Source organism: Fistularia commersonii, chromosome 31 (genome assembly GCF_037954325.1).
Source record: "Fistularia commersonii isolate RoL2024-O1a breed Wild chromosome 31, RoL_Fcom_v1.0, whole genome shotgun sequence".
In the NCBI taxonomy this organism is placed as follows: Eukaryota; Metazoa; Chordata; class Actinopteri; order Syngnathiformes; family Fistulariidae; genus Fistularia; species Fistularia commersonii.
The window spans coordinates 7,162,242-7,184,790 of record NC_141314.1 but is presented as its reverse complement, the minus strand read 5'-3'; the positions used below and the strand labels follow the sequence as shown (position 1 = coordinate 7,184,790).

Below are 22,549 nucleotides of genomic sequence, written 5' to 3'. Positions count from 1 at the left end.
GCGTCGCAACCAGCGCACAACAGTTTTCATCGAGATTCCACGTGTCCCAGTGGGAACATGTGGTTTATCAACAGAAAGAAGGAGAGCTTGCATCTGGAAGTCACATTCTTTCCTAAGACCATCTTATGGCCAAATTATTTTAGCAACATAATGTTTTGTAATGCTATATAGCTCCATGTATCCTGAAGCAAAGGCATCCAAAGGCGGGATCATCTGACCGGGCCGTCAGAAACCGCTCATATTTGTAGAACATACAAGCATTCATCCGCTCATTCAACAACAGTCCGAGAAAACTCCCAAATTCAGACGGGAGCGCCGCTGGAAACCGTCACATTCAAGGGGACATTCGGTGTATTATCTCCTGGGACCGATACCGTTGGCATCACATATCCGCCTTAAGAACTTTGCGCCATCTAGACAAAAGGGTGACCGGACGAGAGAGACGGGACCCAAAATCTCCACACCTGCCCTGGACGTGCCACAAGCTAGAAGTGACATCCACGTAGGGCTTCATATCAACGTAAAGTCTGCTAGGATGAGGAACGGTAGGGAAGTGACGGACAGAATTAGCATCCATTACATTTTCTACTTTGCAAACTAAAGTATCTTCTATTGCACGATAGTTAATATTTTGATAGATGGATGCTGGAATTGGAGCTGCCGGGCAGGAAGTCTGGAGGAAGACCAAGGACAAGATTTATGGATGTAGTGAGAGAGGATATGAAGGTAGCTGGTGTGAGAGAAGGATACAGAGAATAGGGTTAGATGTTAGATGGAGAGGGTTGACTCGCTGTGGCGACCCCTGAAGGGAAACGCTAGAGAAGAAGTATCTTCACTTGCCCTCCACATTAAATCTGGGATTTTTTCCATATTGCAAAGACTATGACGGACGATTGTTTGCAGATGACAGTGTGATCTACAGTGAGAAGGTGCAGAAACAGCTAGAGAGGAGGAGGTAGGAGGAGAGGGATGAAGGTGAGCAACCGCAAGACAGAATACAATGGAGCCATGTTGTCTGGTTTGGAGACACTGTGGAGAAGACGGGAGGCAGAGATGAAGGTGTGGACGTTCCTCTTTGGGAGTGAGGAGGACGGAAAGGATCAGGAAGGAGTCCGTCAGAGGAACAGCACACGGTAGATGTTCTGGAGATAAAGTCACACTGAGGTCGTTAGGAAGACCAGAGAGGAGGTTTATGGATGGAGGGGAAGAAGACAGGAAGTTGTTGGCGTGAAAGGAGAGTGTGTGATGGACGCAGTTAATTGGTTGTGAAGACCACTGAAGAAGAAACAAAGAACTTCTCAGGACACTTTACATTGGGTTTTATGCGCCGATGTCAGAGCCTGGTGTTGTAAAGCTCAAATATCCAAGATCTCGTCCAATAAAAAAGAGCAGGGGGCCAAAGTTCAAGATCCTGTGTCCAGATCCCCCCCGACCCGGTCCCGGCCTCACGACCCCGACCCCCGACCTCTGCGGGGAGCGCAGGAAGAGGAAGCACAACAAAGTGTATAATCCAATCGACCACTCGCTTTCATTCCCGACTGAAGTCACGTAAAAGGAGTTACGACGCGTTAACACACCCCGGCCTGGAAAGGGAAATTGGAGAAAACTTCGCCGGAGATCTTTAATTCAACATCTGCTCTCCTGAAGGCCACCGTTCTTCTGAAACATGTTCATCCGATCCGAACGCAGTGGGATTTATTGCGAGCGCGGCAAGGGCCTGTGTCGGTGAATTGGCTTGTCATATCAGGGAGACAAATGTGTACGTTGTATACTTTGGAGTCGGGATGGAAAGCCGCAGGATCGAATTTTACGCGCATTTCAGGACGGCTTCCTCCCCTTTGTAGCGAGCTGTCACTGCATTGGATATTTGTGGGGTTCGGCCTTTCGGTTGCCACAAGCCTGGAGCCCTCAGGGAGGGAAACAAACACACAGCTGCTGGTTGAATTACCCCCCGACCCGTGAGGAGAAAACACAGAGACAGCGGAAGAAACCGAACCCCCGATCGGCCTCTCGCAACCTCACGTTTGTTTTCCTTCAGTTCCTTTTTCTCTGGTGATATTGTTACCTGAGCTGAGCAGCGGTTTAGAACTTCAGCCTCACAACCAGAAGGTCCCTGGTTGGGTTCCTTCCTGTGTGGAGTCTCCGTGTTCTCCCCGTGTCTGCGTGGGGTTCCTCAGGGTTCTCCGGGTTCCTTCCGCCGTCCAAACGCTAAGGAGCTTCACTGGAGACCCTACATTGTCCAGATGTGTGGATGACACGGCAAACGGTTAGGTGTCTCAAGATGTGGCCCTGTGATTGGTCCAGCCCGGGGTGGACTTCACCTCTCATCCAATCACAGCCCCTCTGCAGCCTTGATTGCATGATAAGTGGTAAAGATAATGAATGGATGAATATTGTTACCCGTTTGTTTGCTGCTAAATCTATTGTCCACTTCCCCGTTGTAGCATGTAATTGAATACACCAAGTTACCATCTGGAGAAGGAGTAACCCACGGCTCGGGTGAGGTGGTTATTTTCCACCCCGTTCTTGGGAACAGTTGGAGAAGAGTGTGACTCGGAGTCGTTAATCCCGCTCATAACCCCAGCGCTGACAGGTGAGGAGTCTATTGTGAGCGTACAAATATGGGTTTTAATCCTGGCGCTGAATGCGATTAACTGGGATTTGAGTTCCAACCCCCCCCCCCCCCCCCCCGGAAGGTTCAGCGAAGAAAGACATGCAGGTTCGAAACAGGAGTTTAAAATTCTCTGATATGTTTGAGAGCCTCGGGGGCCGACATGCTGAGGATACCTGCCACAGGTGTCAGCCTTGGCAGGGAAGGGCTTTGTCTTTCACCTCTATTCCTTTCTAAACCTGCTAATTCTTCCTCTGGCTCCCGTTCCCTGCTAATTCATGGATTTGCCAGCTCGGGCTTGCGCAATACTGCTGGTAATGCATTGCATGTTTCCAGGCCTTATGATTTTAGGTCTTGTATCGTGTTACGGCTTCGAAATAGGGGACTCTGGGAGTTGTGATTGGCCGAAGTGGACGTTGGATAGTGAAAAGTCACTATCTAGAGATATTTGCTTCCACAGTCGTGGCCCAATGAGAAGAAACATGACATAGAAGCTCCTATAATGATGAAAATTCTCCATATGTGCAACAGTTCCATTGTCTTCTGTGCAATGATCATTTTCCTGTACAACAACCCTGATGTATACACACACATACATTTCTCCATGTAATCATATATATGTACTTGTAATACACATGCATATACATTACATGTATTTATACATACCTTTAACTTTATTTTTCTTTAATTATTTAGATATTTTCCTTTTTTTTTTTTTTGCTATTTTATTCTTTATTTTTATAAAGAGTTTTATTTTGATTCTTTCCCACTTTACTCTGTAGCTGGAGCCGCTTTGCAACAAAAAGCTATTTTCCTCTGGGGAATCAATAAATTATCCTGATTCTCATTCTGAAAACATCCAGATCCCAACTTTAAGTCGAGTCCTTGTCGCTCCCTCTTAAGAAACCTCACTTAGCCCCAATCAGCTCCAGATGATTCTACCGTGCTCCTCACAGCCTCTTGCCAACTTCATCAACAACAGTCCATTAGAGAGTCATTTCCGAAGCAACAAGTCTGCTTTAAGTGGCTCGGCGACAAATCACTCCCGACCTGGAGACGCTGGCGAGACCTGGATCCCGGTCATTGTAGCGCAGCGCAGTGTGTTTTATTACTTCTCACCCGATTGCGACCTTCTCAAGGGACTCTTGGCTTTGGCACATTGGCAGCAACTATAACGGCGAGAGGTTTTTCGAAGGACAAATTGGGTGCGGAGTCGGTACATATTCACATCTGCGCTTCTTGTCGCTTCAATTCGCACATCATCTAAGACGCGATCCATGCAGCCTTTTCTGCTGCGCTCACAGAATTAAGAAAACGGCCCGCTCGGCAGGTGTCACCACGATGGCTAGTCATTTTAATGGCTCTGGCAACCCCTGCTCCCCCTCAGGAAGCAGCGCGGCGCTCGGCCGAGCATCTGGTCGTCCGATTTGACGGGTGGCCCGAAAGCGAGTCCGCGTCCGGCGCGATGCACAGACCGCACGCTCCTCTGGGGGATGTTTGATACGTAGACAGGAGTCTGGTGATAAACAATCCAGAGGATGAAGACAAGTACACGGGTCATCTCTTACAACCTCCAAGAGCATCTGCACATCGACGCACTGCCAATTCCGGAAAGTGCTTTACAGGTTTCAGAAACGAACCATCTACTGTTGAGGAACCATCTCGCTTCCTCTTCCAAAAATAGTACAAGCTCAACTCTGCTCTCCAAGACATGCCACGTTTTTGCTAGCTACTCCGGACACACTAATGCTCTCAGCGTTTAAATAATGAATGAAGTTAAATGAGTATTGTGCATCAGTGTGCAGTCCCCTTTAAATGGAAAGAGGTAAATATGCTTTCTGGGGACCTGTAAGTGCCGGTGCGTCATCCTGAATAGCAGCACCTTGAATTGACACTGTAATAATAATAATTAAGTCATGTGTTAGTTTTGATCTTGTGGATCTTTTTGCGGCTACATGTTTGCGCGGCTGAACATCACTGGGTCGTGTGCTCACCTGTGCAGACAAGCCTTACCGTTCAAATTGGACAAAACATCCACCAGGTGACTGCTGATGGTGGCGGTTCGAGCAATTTCGAGTATCCGACGCTACTCCTGACTTTATGTGACATCCTCACAGATTACTGCAAGCCGATTAGCTACGTTGTAAGTGTGTGAGGCAACGAAAAGACAGCCTCAGCACTCCAGATATTTGTTCATGTTCTCTCATGGCAGCTCGCTACATTGTGTAAAGAATCACAAAAATCATTGAGATTTGTGCATGTACAGTAAACCGGTCAATCCCTTCTTGCAGGTGATTTGATGGCCTGAGCCGTCAGACTGCCATCCAGTCATGGTGCTGCGGTGGTTCTCCGAGATCCCCGCCAGGTCGGCCGCAGAATGGTTTCCCCTGCTTTTTTCGTCACTCTTGTGCTTCACGGTAAATATCTCTCTCGAATGCATCCCGGTTATTAGCCGCATTCAAGCTATTCAGTCGTTGGGAAATCTGAATGAAACGTAAGTGGTAGGAATGTTATTTGAAAACAAAATGCAGTGGCCTGTGTGGTTGAAATAAAACACTAGAATTCTCTCTTTGGTTTCATATTTGCCAGACAGTAGCAAAAATGCACAGTGGCTTGCAGAACAAATAACCAGACAAATAGTACATCCTAGTCAGACAACCAAACAAATAGTACATCCTAGTCAGACACTGAATACGCAACAAAACCATCAATCGGTCACAAGAATGCGACAGAGGACTCGACGCTTGCCAACGCTGTCCAGATGTATCCAGAAAAAACATATCAGTTATTTTGTCAAAAAGCTTCAAGCACTAATATTTCATTGAGATCTTTCGAGCTGTTTTGACTTTGGCGGCTACATCAGGACCAGAACAGAGCTGGGAGTCCCCGTTCCTCAATATCCCCTGTCCAGTCAGATGCCGCACCCTGAGATAAACGGTCATAACCCACCCTGCACTTGTTAATTTAAAAGAAATGTGAATCATATTGTTTGGGATGGTTGACAAGTCAACAGTATAGAATCCATGAAAGTTGAGCTCAACAGCTTAGCTGTTTCTCCTGCACTGATTCATTTTCAAATGTCATCTTGTTAATACATGAAACCTCCTCTTATATCCCTGATGTATGTTTCCTCCTTTTCGTGCCCCTTCATCGTTGCCCTTTCTTCTTGCACCCCTACGTTGTAGATGTCCGCGGTCCATGCAGCACCCTCTTGTCCTCAGAGTTGTAGCTGTCCGGGCGTGAAGGAGGTCCACTGTACATTTAGACACCTCACCTCCATACCCAAAAACCTTCCCAGAGACATCGAGAGGCTCAATCTGGGGTAAGAACACGACGGGTTTCTCTCCACAGAAAAGCACTCAAGCCCCCACCAACACTGCGGTCGGTGCAACTCCAAACAGGAAACACTACAACATGCCGGTATGGTTTTTGTTAGAGAAAAGAAAATCTCTAACAAATGATTACCAGGACCTCCGTGGACTCGTGAGGAGCAACTACGTGGAGCTGCTCCACGATCCGAAAGAAATCAACTTTCCCCCGGGAGACGGAATCACAACAGCACATCGCTGCCTGCCATCCTGGTACTATAAGTTTGCATGCTTTATGGGCAAAATACGCAGGTTTTACATCAAAGATGGCTAATCAGTGAGCTAGACGCCACAATAGCTCAAAGTGCATTTAATTTGACATCTGCTCAAAGCACTGCAGGTTTTTAACACTAGCATGTGGTAATAAACTGACTCCAGGGGGAATAAATCTCCTAATCACTTCCATGTGGCTCAAAATTGTGGAGTGGAGCCCTCTAGCACAACAGAAAAATAGCCCAGCCACTGTTTTGTTACAGTTGGCTAAAGGAAATGCATATTTGCAAAGCCAACTATTTGGCAAGGAGATACCCGAGTTACTCCGTTGTTTACCAGCCATCTGCCTTTGGCACACGGGGCTCTGTTGTGGAACAAGGCTATCGTTGTATTTCAGGTGCAGGCTAATCCTGTGATAAAATAATGAAGTTCAGTGGGTCAACGGTCACCAAAGCTACTTAATGCATGCAATGGGGCAATCAGGCAGCGGAAGTGCAATTGTTAGCACTTCCACCTCCCGGCAAGAAGGTCCCTTGTTGGACTCCTACGGGAGGCCTTTCTGTGGGGTGTCTCCATGTTCTCCCCGTGTCTTCGTGGGGTTCCTCCAGCTCCTCCAGGGTTCCTCCCACGGTCCAAAAACACGCAGGAGACCCTACATTGTCTAGACATGTGAATAAAAGGATGAATGTTTACATGTTTCTATATGAGGTGGGAATGTAAGAGTGAATAGTTGTATATCTCTGGTCCTGTAAGCGACTGATCCCAGGAGAACCCCACCTCTTGCCCAATGACAGCTGGGATAGACGCCATCACCCATGCGATCCTGACAGCAAGATGGACAGTTTGAACATACATTCAAACAATGTGACCAAATATTCTGATGTGGTGTTAATCTCTGCTGGACATACTAATTCCTGTCTGCTTCATTTCCTCATCCATTCTCAGTTTACCACTGATTCCAGGAGAGTTAATTCTATCATGCTGGCTAATGTAAAGTTACCCCTCCCCCTTCCCCCCAATTGATTACCAATACCTGTGCCTTTGTGTGGGGCAGGGAAAGTGTCTGAAGGGGATGCTTCAAGGACACATTGGCGGAGCAGATATCTGGAGGGGGACCAAACTGTTGTAGTTGACATACCCTTGTATTCCAAACACCAGACCACCCAGCTAGCATAGCTTTTGAGATTTTGTATATGTTTGCAGGAGGCATGTTTGCAGTATTTCATTTGAACTCCGGGACTTGACTTCCTTGTTTAAGTTAAGAGCAATTTTGCTCAAATAAATGCAGTTTTCCATTGTTTTTTTTTACAATGAAGTGTGACGCTGACCCGAGAGGAGGTGGAGACAGGAAAAAAGTCAACACGCTCAAACAGCGAGTGTTGACACTTGATAGAAAGCAGAACATTATACCTAAAATGTAGGTTAAGTGGTGAGCTTTGGATACAATCCTTTCTCTACCTCCCTAGTTGAGGAGCCCACAGAATTTCTTTTTGCCTGTTGGACTTGTAATGGGACGATAACTGAACGTTCCAGTCCATCAAAGGTAAACTGGCCAAATGTCCAATTGAGACCAGTTAGCATGAGCCGTGGCTAATAAGAAGTTGTGTCTCTGACTATGTCAAGAAGTTTTTTTGTCATTGGTCCAAACCTCTAGTGAAGGCAGCCCCCATGAGCGGATTGGGTTGAGATTGTTCATTGATTCTCATCTGGAAGGTTCTCGCAGGATCCCACTCTAATTTACAGGAAGGGTGACAGAAATGATTGCGGGCTGAAACCAAACACCTGCCTCCCGTCTCGTCTCTGCTGCCAATTATAGCGTGAAGGGGGTCCAAGCTAGTATTAAACAGATATTACGCAAGCAGATGTACACCCGCCTCCTCTGGCTTGAATTTCAAAATACGGGTTGATGAACCTACTACCTATGTTGCAAATACTGTAATTTCTGGACTATTGAGCGCACCTGGATATAAGCCGCACCTGCTAGCTTATCGCTATCTTTGTCTTCCTCCTGCGGACTAAAACCATTAAAGTCGTTTTCTTCACCGTCGGAATTGAACAGCCTCAGAATTTCACGGTAATTTCATTGGTCCGATGAGACAAAGTAACGGCTTATACTTCGGAGCTTACGGTAGTCCTGATGCTATACTGACCCCATTGTGGTATTTGCGCGTGAAGGATGCTTCGTGTCACCGGCCCCTCTGACCTCCTGATTAATGCAGGAAATGGGCACTCCGGCCTTGCTGCATGATTGCCACTGCAGCTGGAGTGCAGTGGTTGAGCTTTGTTTGGCCTTACACCACCTCTCCATCATCGTATCTCAGGAGGTTTCGCCATCACTCAGACTGCGTACCCAGATGGAAAGACCGAGGTCAGCCGGCTTGGAAGACATTTCTCATCTTTGACACGGACAGCTTGTTGACTCACGGGTCAGAGGTGTAGTTTTCCGATGAAATAATAACCAGAAGCGTCTTTCTTCAGCTATGGCCACAATTGACGTGTTCTTCGGTGTACCCTCAAATGTATCCCTCTATCCCAGAAGAATTCACTTGCACTGAGCAAAGGACTCCGAACTGGCATGGTTCAAAGTTCAGCCCCCGACTGGGCAGCCCCAAAAAATATATGCACTTATAAAGCTGAGAGAAAGGATTACGAAACGGCCACTGCGTGATTTATTGTTCGTCGGCTGTTTTACTGATGGCTACGGGGGAAAAAAAATCTAAACTCTCTTTGCTTCGCATATGTGCTCAATTTGGAAGGGGGCAACCGTGCTCTGGGAATGTTTAGCGCTTTACGGTAGGGACTCGCCGCAGGACTACAGACTCCAGCAGATACTTCTGTGCTTCCTGATGAACTTTCAACCGAGTATTTTGGTCGTGCTGTGTCAATTGCTTGAACAATTACTGCCTGTCTTTGGCGCCTGGTAGCGTGCACTGCATCAAATTGACTTTTGTGAGGACATGTCTTGCAATGCAACCCAACCTAGTGACCAAACAGAGCTACAGAGGACGCCTTTTAATAATTCATGATAGCTGAGTGGTTTTTGGTGGTTTTATGTTGCTTCCAGCAACATGGACCACAGCTGCTTGAAAGATTCATCAACAAAACGCAGGAACTGTCGTCAACATCTTGCACATTTATCATCTTTTCTACACCAGAGCTTTATGATGATTTAAGTCTAAACTACCCACGTCTGGTTGCTCATACATGTCGGGGTCAATGAAAAGGCCACATTTCCCGAGCACTCGCTCCTAAGTTCTCAGTGCCATTCATGTGCCCTCCTGCTGGTTTGGTGCTGCTCTTTAAATCCCAGTAAAAGCTCTGGTTTATTTGCTCTCTCTCTCACACGCAGTTACAACAGCCTGACGGAGGTGGAAGGGTCAGAATTCAGGTCAATACGGCAACTGGAAATGCTCATGCTGCACGGAAATGACATTAATGCCGTCCACCCCGGGGCCTTCTACAGCTTAAGATCACTGCAGGTAGTGTGTACATGCGTACTTCACCCCTGTCGACAATATTTACAATACACGCTGTAAATCTTCAACAGTATACACTTAGAGATTACTACATTAGTTACTACATTGTCCAGATGTGTGAATGATTGGGTGTCGACGTGAAGCCTTGTGATTGATGGTAAACTATTAACTCTCGCCCAATCACAGCTGCGATAGGCTCCAGTCCATTCAACCTCGAGAGCAGCATAAGTGGTATGGATAGTAAATAAATGAATGAATGAAAGTTGGACAGGTTGTGATGTAAGGACATCGAACCTATTCTCGGACTCCACTCCTATAATCCCCCATGATGCATGCTTAATTTTAAGAATAACAAGCAGATTAATGAGCAAATAAAAATGAGGGCTCACCAAAGCTAATGTGTAAGATCCATCATGCTGCGACTCATTACACACACACACACACACACACACAGACACGCACGGTTGGATCGGTTTTATACAAAGTTGCTTTATAGTTGCCCTTTCCAAGCATACAAGTGCAGACAAGCCCGGCCTTTGTTACCTGTCCAACCTGTGACAGCGTGGAGGTAAAATAAACATCAGATGGAAGAAAGTCAAGAATCTCTCAGGCTCAAGCTGCTAATATTTTTGTTATGAACTCATGGATCCAAGCATGCATCTCTATGCAGAGAGAGGCCACGTGGCACAAAGTTAGCAGAAGGCAATTTTTGTAATTAATTGATTTCTCCACATATATGGTCCGTTTGCTTTCCCAGATCTTGAAGCTGAGTTACAACAAGCTCACATCGGTCAACCCCGGTCTGTTCGAGGGGCTCACTGGCCTGATCCGCCTCCATCTGGACCACAACCTCCTCAGCTTCATCGAGCCGTACGCCTTCTCCGGTTTGACGTCCCTGAAACTGCTGCAGCTGGAGGGGAATCTTCTCAAAGACCTCCACCCTCACACCTTCATTACCGTCTCCGTTCTTGGGAGCTTTTGGACCTCGGGACTCAAGTACGAAATCCAAGGAGAATGGATTTTTGTTTGATTATGTGTGGCGTGCCGATTTACCCCGAAGCACCGTCAGCGCAAAACTTCTCGATTGTTTCGTCCCAGACATTTACACCTGTCGGACAACCTTCTGGAGGAACTCCCCGCGGCAGCACTGAACACGGCGCCCAGGCTGGAGTACCTCACTCTTCACGGCAACCCTTGGACCTGTGACTGCCAGACCCGCTGGCTGGTGGACTGGAACTCCAGGCATGAAGGTGAAGATACACACCGACTCATGCTGGCTTTGTATTTGACCTTTATTTTCAATACAATCCTTTTAGCGTCCTGAAATTCCTTCTAGGTGAAGGCTGGAAGGGAGGACAATAGAGAATGATGAGGACCTCAGATATTTCTTACAGATCAGTTTGGTCAAACATCAGTAGCCGTCAAAGAAATCAGCATAAAGACAAATCTTTAAACACTTTATCACTTCTTGTCTGTTCATACATCCAACCTAAATATCAACCAATTTCAGAGCCTTTCTTAAATATTTTGTTGCTGAACAGAAGTAGTGCTGGTCACATCAGCTCTGCTGCGGAATGTGGAGGCTGAAGGAAACTGAAGGCATGTGTTTGGCTTATTTCGGAATGGCTGTGTTTTTTATTATTAGCATAATTATGTTGAAACATTAAGTTATATTGAGCTAAAAAGGCTGTTCTCATCCAGAAGAGGCTTGATTTTTGTCACTATTTAATTCCAGAGATTGACATTTCAATTTGTATTTATTTTATTTTGAGACTTTTTAGAGTAACACCATGTGCTGAAGAACCTTTCAGAATCTCACTTTGTGTCAAACTTTAAGAATATTTAAGTTATGAGGCATTTTGGAGTAAACTTGTAGTATCATTGAAGTGCCTGGAGTATCGCTGAAGTACTTCGAGGCAGAGATGAGTGTCTTCTCTTGTGGGAATCAAAATTTGACCACCCTGATTCGATCCAGATCTATGAAAGTGGCTCGCTCCTCATTGGTCTGCCGCAGTCTCTGGCAAAGTTTGAACATGAAACATGATCATGTTGGGGAATCTTTCATCTGAAACAAGAAGTCAGACCACGGGCCACAGCGGCTTCATAATCATGACCATATACTACGGTATATTTTGAGGTTTCCTGTCTCCTCTCTGTTCTCCATTTCCCCCAGATTTGGCATTTGACTCATCCTGCATCCTAAGATTTGTCTGTTTGCTCTCACCAAGTCCCACCGTGTCTCCTGTGCTCTCTTCCAGGGGTGATAAAGTGCAAAAAGGAACGCGAGTCAGGCTCTCAGGAGACCTGCCCACAGTGCTCCTCCCCTCCGTCCCTGAATGGGACCGACCTTCTCGGACTGACTTCGGACAAGCTCCTCTGCCAGAGGCCGACCCTTCGCTCCGTCCTAAAGCAGCAGGACAATCCCGTTTGGGCTTCATCTGAAGCAGAGCCTGACCTCCCGTACACTCGGGACTTGGAAAAGCCTCTGGGCTACCTGACTTTTGTTCTGTCTGACAGCCACGGAAACAGCGCTCACGTGGCCTGTGACATGCGTCATCCCGAAGACGCGTCGCGCATGACTTGGACGGCGACTCCGCGCTCACCCACAGAGCTGACCATCAACGTTTCCTTGGCGACCGTTCTGGAGTGCGAGATCGATCGAGAGACGCTGCAAAATCTGTGGCAACTGGTGGCGTATTACTATGAAAGCCCCGCTATTCTGGAAAGAGGTCAGCAAAGAGGGAACGACAGCAGAGCAACGTACCAATACGCACAAGTGGTGAATGAGAACTCTCCATATTTCACGGACTTAAAGGGTTACTTGGCGGCCGAACCTTCTTGGCTGCTTCAGTCCAGAGTCACTTTGAAGCTCAATAGACAACAGACGACCACCAAGAAACTGGTGATGGATTTCACGACCGATATTAGCGAGTGGATCAACAGCTACGGTGGTCGACGAGATGACGATGACCTCCGGTCGTCCTGGGCGCTGATACGCCGCGGGACAGCGGGACGAGTTGTGTCTGCTCTCGAGGGCTCAAAGGTTTCGTTAGAATGCAGTGTTGTATCCTCGGATCAGGAGGTGAAAGTGGAGTGGATGCTTCCAGATCTGTCCGTCGCGGATAATTCGAATGACAGAGTCATCATTTCTACATCAGGGGAACTCATGATCATGAACTCCTCCCAGTCGGACTCCGGGCTCTACCACTGCATGGTCAGAACCAAAGCTGGGGTGGATTTGGTGTCGATAAGACTCAGCATCAAAGAGCGCTCACTGAGCCCAGAAGCATTTAATGGGCAGAAAATCATCGCTGCGAAGGAAAGCTCAATCGCCCTCCCTTGCGAAGTGACTTCGGTTCAGCCCAGTCAAACCGTCTGGTACCTGCCCAAAAACCAAGTTCTCCTGCCTACGCAGCGGACAAGGCGAGCAGAGGTGACTGAAAATGGGACTTTAGTGGTAAGGAGGCTGACCCAAGAAGATTCAGGGGAATACAGCTGCATGGCCTCCAATCTGTACGGAGTTGACATGTTGTCTCATTTGGTGGAAGTCACAGGAGAAAAGTCCTCTGGTAAGCCCAAAGAACCAACGCGGCAGCAGACTTTACGAGGCATGGTGGAAGAAGGGGAGGGTTCGGGAGGTGATTTCCAAGAAATAACACGGCGGGTGGGAACACAAAGGAATCCCAACAGGTTCTCAAAAAGGCTGAGGGTGAAAGATTCCAAAAGAAAAGTCAATACGTCTATAAAGACACTGGATCCAGGTCGCTGGGCGGATATTTTGGCAAAAGCAAATTCTAAACCAAACACTGCTAAAGTCACAGAGAAGTCAGTGCCGGAGGCCAGTACCACTCTGCAGACAACACCTTCTGAGGCCACAACTACGAGAGAACCTATGACTCACAGAAACGCTCCCCATACCACCGCTTATGACATGAAGATAGGGACAACCGATTTTCTCACGACTGCACAACCCAGGACTACGATCACTTCAACACAGAGGAAAAGTGATCCTGATGAAGATGCTGAAATTACGAGGACAAAACCAAAGGTTTTACAAAATCCCGCCACCAGAGGGACAGAACCATCCCTGTATCCAATTGGTGGAATCACAGAAAGATCTGGAGCAGCGACAGATTCTCCTCTTGTCGGAACTCGACAGCAAGTCGGAAAAACAGAGAAAAAGAACTCTGGAGATGGGAAATGGAATTCGCTTCCTGATTGGCCCCGAAGGAGAAGGCCGCCTTTTAGAGCTGGAAAACCACCAATGAGAAGAATCCGTCCCAGCTATAATTCATCAAGTAAGCATCTGCCAACAACCACCGTAGCCACTACACCCACTACAACCACCACAACCACCACCACAACCACTACTGCTACGACGCCTGCACCGATTCCAGTCACAACAGCCGAGTACCTGATAGATGACGATGATGGTGAATATTATGAGGAATATGATTACAAAGACAATGATAGTGCTGATGCAAAGGAAGAATCGCGCACTGAAAGACTTAATACGACTCAAAATCCCCGTACAGTCGAACTTCCGGATATAAACAATTTACCCATTACAAAGGCAATCCCCACTCCACAACGAGAAGAACCAACCGAGAGAACGGCTGCAGACAAGGAAAAGAACAACGTAGAGCCAAAAAGGGAGAACTTTATGAACCAAAATAACAAGCTCAGCTTTACAGAAGAGAATGGCGGGAGGGTAATAACAGAGATTGGAGAGCGAGAGGAAAACCCCTTTATCATGGAAAGTGAAAGGGACATAGAAGACATTAATACACAGCTTACGACACCGAGTCCTGACATGCAACACGGACCTGTATTAGCGACCCAAAATACACCAGAGGCTAGAAGGAGAACTTCACCGGAACAAAGTACACCAACCCGGGCAACAGCGCCATCTCCCGAAGTCACTACATCTGATTCAACCAAAGGCAGAACACAGGACAAAATCCCAAAGATGGACCAAAGTAGAACAGAGCCTACGGTCCGCAGTTTCCCCATCATGGAGCCCATTCACCCGTGGCTCCAAGTATACCATCAGGGAAGGGGACAAACAACAGCGACGTCTCAAATACACCAAGATAGGAATCGAGGCAAACAGGACAAAGGCAGTAAAGATAAGCATTCTGGTATCTCCCGGTGGCCTTCCAGCCATCATAATTACCCCCACTACCCTTCCTGGACCAATAAAAGACTACCTCCTCATCCCAGACAAGGTGGGTAAAGCAGCAGGGGAGATCTGGGGGGTTTGATGCTGTTAATGTATCAACCTCAGCAGCTTATGTGCTGTATCACATTCTTGTTTTGGTGTTTGGGGGCAGGAAAGTGTAGTTGACCCAAAGGTTTGCCTCTTTTCCCATGAATAGGGTCTCACACTGTACCAACTTATCAACCAAGGCATTTCCCCCACCCTTGGGCTCACAGCCCAGTTGTGACCAACAGACCAGAGATTATCGCTGAGACGTTAAAGCCGGCTCCGACCGCTCCTGCGCCGACAGGTACCCCAAGATTTACAGTTGCCAGCCCCCAACCCACTCATCATTATCGTCAAAACTATAATGTCGATGTCAGGACCCAAACCAGAGATCATCTGTTTCTGTCAAGGCTGAGGAACAGATACAGACAGGTAACGTGATCAGGAAGAGCAAGAATTGTACATCAAATAGTACATATTACTTGGATACTCAATGATATATTTTTCAACATTTTATAATCCGTTCTTCCAGGCGCAGCTCAATCGTATTTCTCAGCTAGGCAAGATGGTGACACCTAAACCTTACATCACCTTCCAAAACCCCCTATCCAGCATCACACCTAAGCCCAGGCGTCAATCCCCGCATAGACCATACACCCTCAGACCTCAAGCACCCACCGCAGCCTACACCCCACAAGCTCCGAACTCCATCAAACCTTCATCACCATCATCCTACAATCCGACCACTTCGGGTTTCCCCAATAGAAGTCAGTGGCCTTTTGGAGGTATGCTCAAGAAAACAAAAAAGGATACCACATTTATATGGCAAAAAACATGTGATGCAATAATTGTGCTGTTTTATGACTGTACAAGTTAATGCAGAAGGAAGAATCGGCTCTCGCCACACAACGGCTGCACCTCTTTTCCCATGGATGATGGGAACCGGAGGTGGAGGTGGTGGTGTGAAGCCCCACATCACCACCGTAACCACAGCCAGTGTGTCAGCTCTGGCAGAGGGTGATGCGGTCCTACACTGCAGAGCTACAGGGAATCCCAAACCCAGCATTGCTTGGACCAAAGTCTCTACAGGTGAGATAGAACATGGGGAAACTAAATAACAAATGGCGAAAAAGAAAGTCACACATAGGTTGTTTATAGAGCAGGGTACTTGATTTCAATTTGCGTTACTGCACTGTTCCCCTCCATCTCCTTGTTTTTGGCCCCTTCACAGGTGCCACCATTCCAGCAAACACCAAACATGGCCAACGCTTTGAAGTTCTCAATAACGGAAGTTTTGTTATCAAAACGGTGCAACTCCAGGACAGAGGGCAGTACCTCTGCACCGCTCAGAACAGGTTCGGGTCTGATCGCATGGTGATCACCTTAGCAGTCCAGACTGAGGCCCCAAAGATCAAACGTCCCAAGTCCACAGAGGTAACAATGTACTTGGGAAACAGTGTTACCCTTGATTGCCTTGCCTCTGGAAAACCACTAGCTCAAATTTCCTGGATCCTACCGGACAGAACGTTCGTCCGTGAAATCGGAACCGTTCGCACCCTTCTCTCGCCAATGTCTGTTCTTCAAAATGGAACCCTGCAGATATACTCTGCCAATTTCTCCAGCAAAGGGGCTTATAAATGCATTGCAAGCAATGCAGCAGGTGCCGATACAATAACGTATCACGTCCACGTAGCGGCTTTGCCGCCGAGCATAAGTGAAGGAGCTCTGGACACATTAATTACTCAGCCAGGTATGATACGCAAATATTGATTCACAAAAGGAAAATAATCAAATACATCATCCCGCATACACTTAACATAAACACTATAAACTCATGAAATATTGTCTGACCAGGTCGGAGTGTGTACGCCCAGTGTTCTGTGAGGGGTGAACCTCCACCAGCCCTGAAGTGGACTCTCCCAGTTGGCATCCAGGTTAAGCCATCGCAGTTTCTGGGACACAGGCTTTTCGTTTTCCCCAACGGAACACTGTTTGTGAAGAATATCTCTCCGGCTGATGCAGGGAGGTACGAGACATCCATTTCTTTTGTATGCATTTCTTATATGATGCCATATTTTTCAATGCACCGAGGCCGACATGCCCGTTTTTGTCCAAACGTCAGAATCGTGCTTTAAATTAAACAATGGCAAAGGGACACGGCTAGACGGTCAGTCTTCTGGCTGGTTGTAATTACAGGTACGAGTGTTCAGCCACGAACACTGTCGGTATTGCCAAACGAGTTGTCCAACTGGAAGTGAGGGCGGATTTCCCTTCTTCCGTCGGCCAGCTGCCGCCTCCTCCTCGAACGCCCCATACCCAACACCACGGAATACCGTCCCGTAAGCACTCTATTTCAGCCATGTATGGTTCTGCTGTCTACCTCCACTGCCCTGAGTCTACTGGATCCCCAAGAGGGACCATCTGGCAGCTACCTTCGAAGACCATAATGGAACATCGATACAGGTAACCGTAACGCCTCCAAACCTTACCCTCAAGTTGAATAGTAAATAGTACATAGTAAATGTACGATTTCAGCCTGGGTGCCGTTAGATGCGGCAAATTTCTTCCCTCCTTAAAATGTACTTTTTTTGATGCTTGCTTCCAGTCCAGAGAGACCTATTAAAGTTTTCTTAAATGGGACCCTGAGGATACTCCAGCTAACGGAGCTAGATGGTGGAAATTACTTATGTATCTTTCAGCGGCCAAATGGAGAAGATATGGAGCTCTTCCAGGTATTAACAAGGCAAAAAAATTACCTGAGGCAGATCCGTTTTGCTTCCAAAGTTTACGTTAGTTAGTAGTTCTTGTCAGAATTAATTTTCTACTCCTATGATAATCTCCGCCTCCTGGGGCACCATCATGGTTAATGTCCTGCAGAGATAGAATATATCTTTTTCCACTCAAGGGGGAAGTATTTGGTTTGTACATAGAGATAAGAATAGTATCCACATGGGGGCCAGAGGATGAGACTGAGATGGCCCTTTCACTGTCTCGTTCTTCACTGAAAGTCTTTGTTTTTTTTATAGAAAATTTTAAATGTCACTAGATTAAAAGGTACATTTTTGGAACCAGCGGGTTGAAATAATGCCAAGTATGACAGTGTACGTTAAGTCCCTTCACTATTTGTTGTCTTTAACAGGTGGACGTCCTGATGACCCCACCCAGAATCAAACATGTGAGAACTGCACAGACCAGTGTGACCTTTGGAGAGAATTTTCAGGTATTTAAGTGGAGCAGGTTCAAAGTTATTCTTTTCCTTTGGCGCTGCTCCCTTCAGGAACCACGGCAAAATATCTGCTTCCATCCAACCTCTCCCTTCACACCGACTAAATTCCTGTACTCTTCCCCTCCATTCATAAACCTCCTCTTTGGTCTTCCTCTTGACATCCTCTAACCTCTGCATCCTTCTACCCAGATCTTCACCATCCCCTGTCCAAACCATCTCATTCTGATTCAAACTCTGGAACATTCAGCATGTGCCGTCCCTCTGATAGACCCTGATCCACTCCATTCTCCTAAATCTTAAACAGAACCTCCATATCTTCAATTCTACTAAACATTCTCCGGGACTTACAGGTCTGTTTAAATGACAAATGTACATTTGACCTTTTCTCTTCTTTTTAGGTTTTTTCACTCTGAACCCTACTATGTTAAATGTATTCTTGCTCACAATTCAAATCAGTTTGACCACAAAGAAAAGGGAGTCACAGGGGAAGTTAGGAACTGCAAGGATGTCAGCAGCTTAGCACAGGGAGTCAGTAATAGGTCAAGCATCAAGACAGGAAAGTCAGAAGACAGGATGACAAAGGAGATTAATACAGAGTACGCACTGACCGTGATCTGGTGCTCCGAGCTGGGAAGTTTGAATAAACCAGGACTGCTGATGAGAGATAGGAAACAGGTGTGCGGCAGCACATCCGCATGAAACTATCCGACCTGCAGGGGGACGAGATCACGGGGAAGCCAGGGGGAATAACAGGAACACAGCAGCCTGGCCTTTGTCTAACCGGACCAGCCTTCTGGTGCAGCTTTAAACATGATTCATCGGGGTGCGAAAAGTGAACCAAAATTGTTGAGGTTCATGTTGTAAATCCCAGATGTCAGTCACTTCTACTTCACTTGGGCTAATTCAGAGATCATTTTTGCAACCCCTTGCTCATCACATTCTGACAAAGACTCAACCTAACATACAGTTGGTTATGAACATTTAAATGTCATAGCATTTCAAGGAGAGAAAGTACATGTGAAGTTATTCTAACCCCCAGTACGTTTGCTGATTCTTTTTAGGTGGATTGTGTTGCGACAGGTCTCCCAGATCCAGAAGTCTCCTGGACTCTCCCGGATGGAACGCTGGTCAACAACGCCCTTCAGTCTGATGACAGTGGCCTACGGAACCGTCGGTATCTAATTTTTGGCAACGGGACCTTACTTCTGCAGCAGATCGGCAAAAAAGATGAGGGGGACTATACTTGTTATGCCAAGAACAAACTCGGCAAAGACGAAAGGAAAGTGAGTGTCAAAGTCAGACCGAATCCTCCCCAGATTCAGTCCAAATCACCGTCACAGGTGACGGTGAAGTTTGGAGGGCCGGCCCAACTGAGTTGTCAAGCAGTGGGTGAACCAACACCGAGAATCATGTGGATTTCACCGCGAAATCATGTCATAACACCATCATCGGACAATTTTCAGATGACCGACGGTGGGGTGTTGGCGGTGAAGAAAGTAACCCTGGCAGATGAAGGAAAATATACATGCGTGGCGCGAAATTCTGCTGGTGAGGATTTTAAATACATAAAACTGGAGATTCAACCAGAGGACCCCTTTATCAATGGCCTTAAAGGGAAAAGCAGCAAAAAGGTTTGGGGTATATCATACCAAACCGCTCTTTTGGACTGTAGAGTGGAAGGAAAGCCTGAGTCAAAAGTCTGGTGGGTAACTCCTTATGGACACTTGCTCCCAAAACCGTATCTCGGCGGTCGCTTTCAGGTCCATCATAATGGGAGCTTGGAGGTTAGAGGTATCAGGAGAACCGATGAGGGGATGTACATGTGTTTGGCTAAAAACAGTCTTGGAGAAGCGTCACTCTCAGTGGCGTTGGATGTGGCCCCGGTGGCGGAGAAACCGAGCTTTGCTCTTCCAAATATTGAAATCATACCACTGAAGCAAGACGGTGGAGAGATAGTGTTGACATGCCCTGCTCGCGGAAAGCCAAATCCAGACTTTGTGTGGGTGCTACCGAATGGCACCATGTTAACCGCTGGCATCAGAATCCAGCGGTTCATCCACCATCTGGGCAACGGGAGCCTGCAAATCTTGCAACCTGCCACCAGTGATAAAGGAGTGTACCGGTGTCTCGCAAAAAATGTTGCAGGTCAAGCGGAGAAACGTTACGCCCTGGAGGCTGGCAGGAAGCCAGTCATCAGAGGATCTGCAGGTACATTTAGCAACTTCTTGAATCAACATTTTGACCTATATGGATCCGTCTCTCTCTAAGTAATTCCAAAAATCTAACTTGCATGTTTTTGTTTTTTTTTTGCAGGGGGAATGAAGATTACCTATGGCCAAGATCTAAAGTTACCCTGCGTCGCGGACGGTTGGCCCCAGGCATCAGTAACATGGACCCTCCCTAACGGGCTGACGCTAGACAAGCCTCAAACCGTTGGCCGAGTGTCATTTCTTGCCAACGGGACACTCGTGCTGAGACAGGTGGCCACTTTTGACAAAGGGACATACGTCTGCAAAGCCTCCAACTCCTTTGGCTCATCGACACTATCATACCCGGTTGTAATAATGGTTTTCCCACCGCGGATCACCAGCATGCTTGCCTCCATCACCAGGGTGAACAGGGGAGTACCAGTGAGATTAAACTGTGCTGCCACCGGTATTCCCAAACCGGATATTTCTTGGACATTGCCCGGACGCACCACTCTGGTTCCGCATAACCGCTTCACCGTCCAGGGAGGCGTACACATGACCGAGGAGGGCAGCTTGGTCATACAGAACGCGATGCTCATGAACTCTGGTATTTACAAGTGCAATGCCAAAAATGCCCTCGGAACAGATTTCAAGTCCACATACCTTCAAGTGGTCTGACGCGCTCTCTGAGAAACTGTCACAGACGTTTTACCCCTCGGGGGGGGTTCGGTAATTACGACACTAAGGATGCCCTGAGACTGCAGGAGAGCCTGAAACAAACGGAAGCACAAGTCACTGAACAATTGAACTGAAATTGCATTCGAAGTGCAGTTTTGCATGTTGTGGTGCCTTTCTTTACTAGCCTTTCACCCATGCCTGTGTGGCCTTACGATGGTCTCCTGATGCTCCCTGAAGTGACCAAATATGAAGACCCTGCTCTTCGGGGAGGGTTGTATGTTACTGGTTGTACATATCAGTCATGTTTATGTCTCTTCGACATGGGATTATCCGCCTGCTGGTCAGTCATGGTGACTTTAGCCGTCACCCATGCGCGGTTCCGCCGACTTTCCAATGTGGAGTTTATGGTGTGGCTAAAAACTTCACGTTATCAGTTAAAGGAGTTTTACTATCAATGTGTTTATATTAAATTTATCATCTAGATTATAGCGAGCGACTGTTGTTTAACAAGCAGATACAGGTTCCTCTGTTGCTGCTCAGCAAAGGGTACCAGCAAACTGTTCACTGTATGTATCAGTGCCATCAGGCCATAACAGCGACTATGGCAGTATGTAATCAGATTACAGTAACTGAATATTATAGAGGCACCGTTCCACAGGTGCACATATTAAAGATGTAGTGTTATAATTTATAAGAAATAAAGTTTAAGGGTAGCCCACTTGTCCATGCAGCGTTCTTCAGCCCTGTTTATAGACCTCTGGACCGTCGTTGCAGCGACAAAAGGTTTTGACATTAAGCTGCGTTCAAAGTTCTGGATGTCCTGATCAGTTCAAGGGAGTCTATGTGGTTTTGCTAGTAGCACCTCAGTGGCAACAACAAACCCTTCAGGTGGTCGACCTTGAGGGGTTTGGTCTATCGATATGAACTACTTGGTCTATGTGGAAGAGGCGAGAACCTCTACCGGAGGACAATTTGGGTCTTTTAGTGGACTGGAGCTGGCATGGTCACTCATGTGTAATCGCATCCTCAAGTTTGCCGACGTCAAGCGGTGCAAGAGGAAGGCCGTTTGGAGACCAAGGAAGAAATCCAAACGGCCACAAATAAAAGGAGAGGAGGAGCAGCTATGAGACAGCGAGGAGAAGACAGGGGGCAGAGCTGGAGGCAGCAGAGATGGAGATGTTGAGGTTCCTCTTTAGGGGAGAAGATCAGGAAGGAGCCCATCAGAGAGACAGCACATGTTAGATGTTCTGGAGATAAAGTCGCATTGAGATGGTTCGGACATGGAGGGATGGAGAAGATCTGAGTAGAAGAATGCCGAGGTTTGATCTGCCAGGTAAGAGGAGAGGTAAGAATGTTAGGAAAGAGGACAGAAACTTTGTTGGTTCAAGATGAGAGGGTGAGATGGAGGCAGGTGATTGGCTGAGGCCCCTGAAGGGAGCAGCCCGACAAAGAAGAAGAAGAAAGAAATCCGAGTGACAGATTGATTAGATGACAGTTGTCACGCAGATTTATGACACCAAATCCCCTTTTTTTTGTGGAGGCAGGATTTCTGTTTCTTTTCTCTTAACTTTGTGTGTGTGTA

At 47.1% G+C, this 22,549-nt stretch overlaps 1 protein-coding gene across 1 annotated transcript; it reads left to right on the top strand.

Annotated features, from left to right (window-relative positions):
• The first annotated feature begins 2,774 nt into the window (after positions 1–2,774).
• LOC147215768 (matrix-remodeling-associated protein 5) lies at positions 2,775–21,672 on the top strand. Its single transcript, XM_086178607.1, has 17 exons — positions 2,775–2,796; positions 4,940–5,028; positions 5,797–5,933; positions 9,542–9,671; positions 10,426–10,664; positions 10,767–10,918; positions 11,927–14,896; positions 15,047–15,306; positions 15,407–15,659; positions 15,748–15,963; positions 16,106–16,624; positions 16,729–16,900; positions 17,071–17,337; positions 17,480–17,606; positions 18,014–18,094; positions 19,162–20,308; positions 20,414–21,672. The coding sequence occupies exons 1-17, from the start codon at positions 2,775–2,777 to the stop codon at positions 20,965–20,967; spliced, it is 7,335 nt and encodes a 2,444-aa protein (XP_086034733.1). The 3' UTR covers positions 20,968–21,672.
• The last annotated feature ends 877 nt before the right edge of the window (positions 21,673–22,549 follow it).

Excerpts from the sequence above, each read along its gene's own strand:
- LOC147215768 (XM_086178607.1), top strand. The coding sequence starts at position 2,775 with ATGCTGAGGATACCTGCCACAG. Across the intron at positions 10,665-10,766 it reads TTTTGGACCTCGGGACTCAA|ACATTTACACCTGTCGGACA; the intron begins GTACGAAATCCA and ends GTTTCGTCCCAG. Across the intron at positions 15,660-15,747 it reads AAGTCAGTGGCCTTTTGGAG|TTAATGCAGAAGGAAGAATC; the intron begins GTATGCTCAAGA and ends TGACTGTACAAG.